Below are 7,500 nucleotides of genomic sequence, written 5' to 3'. Positions count from 1 at the left end.
AGCAGATGAATCTGCTGATGAGCAATTAGGCGCAGGTGTTCCATTTGCTGCTTTAAACGCAGTTTTAAATTTGAGTTTTGATGCAGTGTTGAACAAATGATACAGTGTTCAAATCATGAATGTAAATTTTGAAACAAAGTTGTGGACAATGTAAATATTGCAGTACTGTTGAGCCAACAAGACTTCTAATAATTTCCTGTGTTGATTCAGAGGGATATTAACAGTGGAATATGAGGTGCTTTTCTTTTGACATTGAGGACAGACACATTTTTTGACTTTCCAATGGCATCTGCTTGTACAGGTGTACCCAATAGAGAGATCAAAGTTTAAACAGGTGATATATATAACACTTTTTGAACATATATAGAATGTCTTGGTCCAGAGTTAATTCCAGACACTTTCAAGGGAATGGGTGTAATGTGCAGTCACATTTAGAAACCCGAAGGATATATGGTAATCTCACCTGTCAGAGTCAATCATTCATTTACATGTATGGAAATGAATTTTAATTTTTCAGAATTTTTACAAAATCAGTGTTTAGCATCCTGTCCACACCTTTTTTAAAAATAGTTTTTCATTTACAGATGAAATTTTCTAATCAGTTTTATTGGGGCTCACATATCATTTGACGGTTTCAAAAATAACATCAAGATAAAGATTTACCACGTAACACCCTCATTTCAATCACTGGATATTCTTATCTTTAATTCTTTACCAGTCAGGTACAATTTCATTCTTGTTATAGCCTGTTCCAGGCATTAAGATACATGTAAGGTGCAGTTGAGGATTCAAAATAAGGTGAAAAGGGGAAGCATTTGACTCGCCCCTAACTATCTGGGCCTGGTTCCTCAAAAGATAGTTACGTTGAACCCAGGATTAAGCTAAATTTCAGGCAACGTTTTCTCGTCTAAAAACATGAGCCTTCTCTATGACATACGGTAACAATAACACAAAATGTTACCCTACACAACGCATAGGAATGTAAAAGACAAAAACAGATCAACATTTTTCTCCTGGATTAACACTTATCGACCTTTCAGGAACCAGGCCCGGAGGTCTGTAACAGAGTATTCGTGTTAGAAAATTCCCAAAGAGATTTTTCTTTTACAAATTTAATATAACTTATTGTACACTCAAACCTTTAAGTCCTGCTACTATGTGCATCACCCCTGTTTACTTTCGTTCGTAAGGGAAAAGAAAGTAATGAATAATTGAACCCAACTTTATTCTTATATGTTCATTTACCCTTCTATGAATTGCATAAAAGTTATTGACAGCCCAGTAGATCTTATAGTTAGGTTACATGCATTATTCTAAGCATCGCTAAGGTGATAATTTTATAAAAATAGCATCCATTGTTACTACTTTTACTTGCACACATTTGATAGTCCTCTTAGTAAAAATAAAATTCCCTATTGCTGGGCAGACCTCCAAAATATCTGCAACTGGACTTGAAACTGTTATTGGGGGGGAGGGGGAGGAGGGGAGATAATTTTTTGGCTTGTCCCCCAACACCATCAACACCACCATACAAACGTCTTTAAAACTTGCAACATTGTGATGGTATATTTTTACTTTAAAATGTACCATTTTCCATGAATTTCATGAATAATTTGGGCTTGGAGACAAAGAAAATTGAAAATCATTTTAACCTGAATTTAATTTTGACCTGTAACATAATTTATATTCCCTAATTTTGATCCAAGCCAAAAATTTTACAAACACTTTAAAAGTAGGTGTGGAATCAAACAGCTAAAAGAAGCCCATTTTGAATACCCCAGCCTTTCTTTCCCCAGAATTTTTTCAGGGAAAGGGTCCTTCAAACATCATTCTTAATTTTTGTTTTGAAAAGACTTTTTTTTACTTAAGTTTCAAATGACCAGAAGCAATGAAAGAAGTCATTACCTAGCCTTGACACCTGAAGAAACCTTTTTTTTGTGACCATTTAACCATGCATACAACATCTTTGACATGTCTAGGTTTACCAAAGCATCTCTATCAAAACCCTACGACCCTCTTGGTATTTGAAAACTTCATAAGTCAACTACAGGAAAACGTTGAATATGCTTTCCTGAGCGTATAATCCGCTGAAGAAGTCTGTCCACCTTTCCACTAATGTTCCTGACAGGTTTCTCAGCATGGCAGATTCTTGATACTGCCTTCTCTGAGAGGTTTGCTCCAATGTTCCAGTAGCCTTGCTTGTTGAAATTGTTACTATGCTCGACTTCTAGGTCATGTGTAATGTTGTTTCCAAGACCTCTATGATTGTTAACAGTCCTGTTCCACACAAAGATCTCTGACTCCTTCTGGCTTAAACCATTCACCAAGAGCAGCTGGTACAGGCTCCCCAGTGCATACTTGGTGCTGTGTGGGTCATCTACTTTACATAGAAGCATTAGATACTTGTATTGTCTCATGATCCGCTGGCCATCCCCTTCTGAGACAGCATCCAAAACGTTCATAAAGAAAAGTCCTTCTGAAAGAAGTGCAGCATTGTAATTAAAAACATCATCACTACTTTTGGACGCCTGGTCTGTGGTTGTGGATGAAGTTGTGGTTGTCACTCCTTCTATTACAACTGGTGGATCATGACTTAATTCATGTCTTCTCCTGCTCTTGCCATTGTATTTGAAGGATGTCGTACACCCTGGAAACCTACAAGGGAAACGGCCATCCTCATTAACATCCAAACATCTTTGAATTTCCCTTCTTTCCTCATCTGACACCAGTTCTTGCAAAGAACCGTTCACCATTACTTCATCAATAACAATTTCATCCACAATCATACCAGCAGCTTTGTGAAAGAACTGGAGCCTTTGCAATTTGTTCCAGTTAGGAAGATCCTCTGGAAAAGGGTAATGCCGTGGTTTTTCGTCTTTGCTTTTTAAGCCAAGAACATGAAATGCAGCTGCCAAAATCCTGGCTTTCACCTCTAAAATCAAGAAATCCCTATCTGGTCGATAGGCGGAGTGTGGATCCTCTCTCACATTTCTCCTGTTAATAAGGTTTCTGTCTGCAAATAGGGTGCAATGGTCACCTGAAGAACTCCCTGAGTAAAATCTTCTAAATAGTAACTGCAAATAAATCATATAAAACAATGTTACAATAATGGTTTCTACAATGATTATAACAAAGTATTGATATAGTTTTGGATAAAATCTACATACAGTACAAAAGAGTACTAAAGTGGTGACATCATAAAAATTAAATTTTGGAAATTATGGGTTTTGTCAGGATATTTTGAAAGAACAATGCCCAACAGGCCTACTTGCCAAAAAATTAATGACCTTTTCGGGGCAAATTGCCACTGAGATATTAGCCCAGTTATGTTAAGAAAACTCCAAATAAACCCTTCTACTTTTTCTTGGGTCAAAAAAAATTAGAAGGGTTTGTATGGAGTTATCAGAGCATACGTGGCTAATATCTCAGATACAATGTGTCCCAAAATACTATGACATCACCACTTGAGTACTCCATATGGAGCCTAGATAAATATTAATAATGGAAAGGATTATATCATAAGCAAGCAGTTGCTTTAAATGTAAAGTAGTAGTAGTAGGAATCTTTTTCAAACAGATTCAATCCGTTATTGACTGTAATTAAGATTTGATAGATGCAAGTGAAGTTTGGGATACACGTATATTTAAAAGGGTTAGGACAGGTCATGCATCTTTGCAAGTTTAAGGTCACCAATATGCTCTCTTTCGTGGTAAGACATTCTTAATGATAATTAATTTTTACACTTTTTAAGGCACACATTCTTTACCTCAAGTATCTTGACCCCTGTGTGCCAGTCACCAAGCTGCATGGTAAACCCCTCAAGGTGGTCTTCAGCTGTATGACCATTGGACACTGAATGTATTGCATTCACAGCTCTTTCAACAGATAGCTGATCCCCCGTGCATATCTGACTAGCAAATTTCTTCTCGCCTTGAATAGTTACAGTAGGCAGGTATGTTTGGAAATGTCGCAGGATATCAATCATGTCTTCAGTCAGGTTTTCATTTTTACATAACACACCCATCGGAAGCTGACATGAATAATTTATTGACATTACCACATAAAAAATTTAAAATTCAACATTAAAATCTTATGTTAATTTGTTATTGTTCATTGCCATTGCTTTACTAAATAGTAATGTGACTCACTTGAAACTTGAGGGGAAAATAATACCTTATTACAGCTGAAACTCAGAACTTGCTTGCTCTTTCAATCAGCCTTAGGTTATTCAAAGCAAATAATCCTGTTGTATATTACTCAAATAATAGTCCCCCATAAATGTTTTTCATGTTATCATGTGAGTATCTTTTGACAGGAAATTTCATTGAAATATACAGTATAATATTTTACATGATATCAGAGGCTGTGCACATTCTTTACTAGGCTACAGGAAACATCTATACCAATCTTATTATTCTGGTACTAAACTATCTGGAAGTTCCATAAAAATTTCACACCTAGTCCTGTGTTCCAACCCCGTCTATTACCACCAGGCTTTTCAGTGGGTTAGCAAGGTGTAACTGTATATTTCGGTGTGGCCACACATTTACAGTTAAATAGTCGCAAGTAATTGTTGTGACTAAAATTGAATTGTTTCATTCATGATGCATGAAAGCAGATATTAAAGGGGAAAACTTTGAAAACCAGTACTAAAGCAGAACTTTAGCAACATGAAAGTACCCAAAGGAAAAAAGAATAACTTACAACATCTGACTTTTTGGCCATCTCATTGGAATACTTGTGAGGAATATGGAATACACACACATCCTTGAGAGCTGAAAAACAATCTAAATGCTCCACAAGAACTCTTGATATTAAAACTGTGTAGTTGTGACGCTGAAACTTCTGATCGTCAACAGTGGGAAACAATTTAAGATTTGAAAGGGAAGTAATGTCCCTTGGTAAAGTCTCAAGACAACCTCCAGAAACTCTGTTAATTACTATCTTGTGGTTGACCCAATGAAAATCCAAGTTTTGGTTGTCCTTGGTCATATGCCTGCACTCACGCTTTCCATCAAATTTATCAAACGCAATAGCAAAACCAGGATGCATGTTCTTCTTAGCTTGTTTTAGTTCACATTTGGCTTTTGTAGCATCATCAGCACACTGCTGGGTACATGGTTGTTCATTTGAACTGCAACTGTCAGTAATTGCCACTACCTTCCTTGTGAGTTCCTGTACAACTTCCTCCTCATTGTACATTTTCTTTAGTAAGTCCAGAATTTCCTGACCATGATTTTCACCTAACACATCAAATTTTGCATGAACTTTTGCGGCTGAACAGGTGACCTTCATCTTGGATAATCTGCCAAAGGTTGCCTTGTAACGAAAGAGCAAGAGATCAAAATTTTGATTATATTGTTTGTTCTAAAAAATCTACAAGTATTAAGAAATATTAATATCTACAATGCCACGACCCCTTTTCACACTAATAGCCATAAAAAAAGAATTCACCTTCCTTAACACTTGATTCAAACAAAATCTAATGTGTAACTGATAAATGTCTGTATGAAACAAAACTATATGAATCACTTTTACAGCTGATTTAATTAATATTAAAAAATTAAGTAAGTTAGTTTTAACTCGACTTTCAAAAGCCCTTGTAGATGCAAAATAATCTATGACTTGTCTTACCTCCAAAGATCGTGATTTGATAAGGATTCCAAGAACTGTTGCACAGCCATTCATGTGTGAGTTTCGCTGCTTTAACAGGATCGACCCTGCGACTGCTATGCTAGGAAGCCATTCTGGAGCAATCTCCTTTAGAGTAGTTGTAGCACATGTCATTAGAAAGGCATACAAGATAGGCGCTCTTTCTTTCCATTCAAGACACAGTTTCTCGAAATTGAAGTTTACAATCTCTTCCTTCGTGTTGGCTCTTAACATGGAAGGTTGTTTTCTGCTACAGATACCATTAATTTGCGACGGCATTAGCTGGAGAACGTTTTCCACGACAATTTTCTTGAGTTAAACATTCTTCAGTATTGCTTTGGCAATGCGCTGTTCGAAACCGGAGGCAATCGCCTTTCCAAGAACTGCAAGGTCATGGTTTAATTCCTTTCGCACAGTTTTGCTGGGATATTCAACAGAAAGATATACTTTCGTTTCTGTGATCGATCGTTCTGAAATCTCATGCGGCGTCTTTGGTGTTGAGGACGACATAGGACACAACTGCATAGGACCAACAATTCCCGACGATTGTACACAATTTGGTGCTCGAAAAATCGAGAGTGGAGCGATTGGGCTAATGGCACCAAAACCAAAAACCGGCGGAAGCTTTGTAAAAGCAGACACACAAACATTATCTGGAGGCTTTAAGCTTACTGGTAATGGTGGTTCCCGCGAAATTTCACCGGACGGGTTGGAGTCAAAACTTAAACTCTTCCTTGCCTCCGGCGCTTTTGTTGAATCTTTCGATAATCTTTTGATACGGAGAGGTCCGTTACTTTCAAATTTCTGCTTGATACCATCGACGATCTGGTTGACTTCTTTTAAGGCCTTCTTGTAGGCATTCAACATGTTATAACACAAGCGACATATCGCACCCAAATCGACTCCAAGTGAGCGATGAATTAACGCACCAATCTGCAATTCAATCATTCCAAAGATCTTTACTTTCTCCTTGAGACTGGGAATTTTATCCTTACACAAAAAACAACCTCCTTCGGCCAAGGTAACTTTTTTCGGCATTTCCCCACTCATGGGTGCATAATGCCACTTCTGAAGCAGTTGTTGGTCCTCGCGATTTCCCGCGTGTCTTCAATAACATCTTTCTATCACTCAATTTCATTGGTCAAGTAAAGAAGAAAAGAAATGACGTCACGGAAATCGTTTTGGAGCTCGAGATCGCAGACGTTATTTTTCGGAGGGAGAGAAGCGACGACCGGAAATGCGTCTGCTGTTCGTAGGCTACCTGTTGGACTGCCATTGTTACGCAAGCGGCCAATCAAAAATATAGTTCAAGTCGATTATCCCAGAGTCTCTCCGGGCGCTCACCCTCTGGCCAAGAAGCCCGAGGACTCTGGGTACGAGATTGCTACACCACTGACAACACAATGCAGCGCGACGATTTTGCGACTAAATTTTACGAAATTGCGACTACATTTTCGTATCTTGTCACAAAATTGTGACTGGGTTTTTTCCCTAATTTCAAGCCCTGGGCTTACAGGCTTGAGATTTCTGGACCTGGTCTCAGATTTGTTGTCATTTACATGAGACCGGTACGAGAATTTCTCTTCTCGGTCCAGCAACCAAGACGAAGTCAGACCGATCTCATGCAAACACATAAAGAGAAATGTATGGAGGCTGATACAAACTCATGACGGTCTGAGTTTGTCCCAATCTCATGTAAATACCCCCTTAGAAAGTCATGGCTGCAACTGTTCTCCAGAGTCAGGTTTGCATCAATTCAATTAAAAGTTTGCTTCCTGCTTCTTGATCCCCCCAGACAAAGTAACGCAGAGCACAAGATCATTATTATTATTATCATCATTGTTATCA

General features: G+C 37.9%; 2 protein-coding genes across 3 annotated transcripts in view; both read right to left on the bottom strand.

Moving 5' to 3' along the window:
* The window catches only part of LOC138000820 (tyrosine-protein kinase BTK-like), a 173,915-nt gene that overhangs the window by 26,480 nt on the left and 139,935 nt on the right, over nt 1–7,500 (bottom strand). The window lies entirely within an intron of this gene.
* On the bottom strand, nt 655–7,444 carry LOC138000819 (uncharacterized). The gene is made up of 4 exons (XM_068847477.1): nt 5,635–7,444; nt 4,705–5,319; nt 3,767–4,030; nt 655–3,074 (listed from the first exon to the last, which is right to left on the bottom strand). The coding sequence occupies exons 1-4, from the start codon at nt 5,929–5,931 to the stop codon at nt 2,034–2,036; spliced, it is 2,217 nt and encodes a 738-aa protein (XP_068703578.1). The 5' UTR covers nt 5,932–7,444; the 3' UTR covers nt 655–2,033.

Source organism: Montipora foliosa, chromosome 4 (genome assembly GCF_036669935.1).
Source record: "Montipora foliosa isolate CH-2021 chromosome 4, ASM3666993v2, whole genome shotgun sequence".
NCBI lineage: Eukaryota > Metazoa > Cnidaria > Anthozoa > Scleractinia > Acroporidae > Montipora > Montipora foliosa.
The sequence above is the reverse complement of the archived record's forward strand: the minus strand, read 5'-3'. Positions and strand labels throughout refer to the sequence as shown.

What these genes read in the sequence shown, in the direction of transcription:
- LOC138000819 (XM_068847477.1), bottom strand. Translation starts at nt 5,931, where the DNA reads ATGCCGTCGCAAATTAATGGTATCTGTAGCAGAAAACAACCTTCCATG. An exon ending in TCAAATCACGATCTTTGGAG is followed by an intron (nt 5,320 to 5,634) that starts GTAAGACAAGTC and finishes TTTCGTTACAAG; the next exon opens with GCAACCTTTGGCAGATTATC. An exon ending in CAGGGGTCAAGATACTTGAG is followed by an intron (nt 3,075 to 3,766) that starts GTAAAGAATGTG and finishes ATTTATTTGCAG; the next exon opens with TTACTATTTAGAAGATTTTA.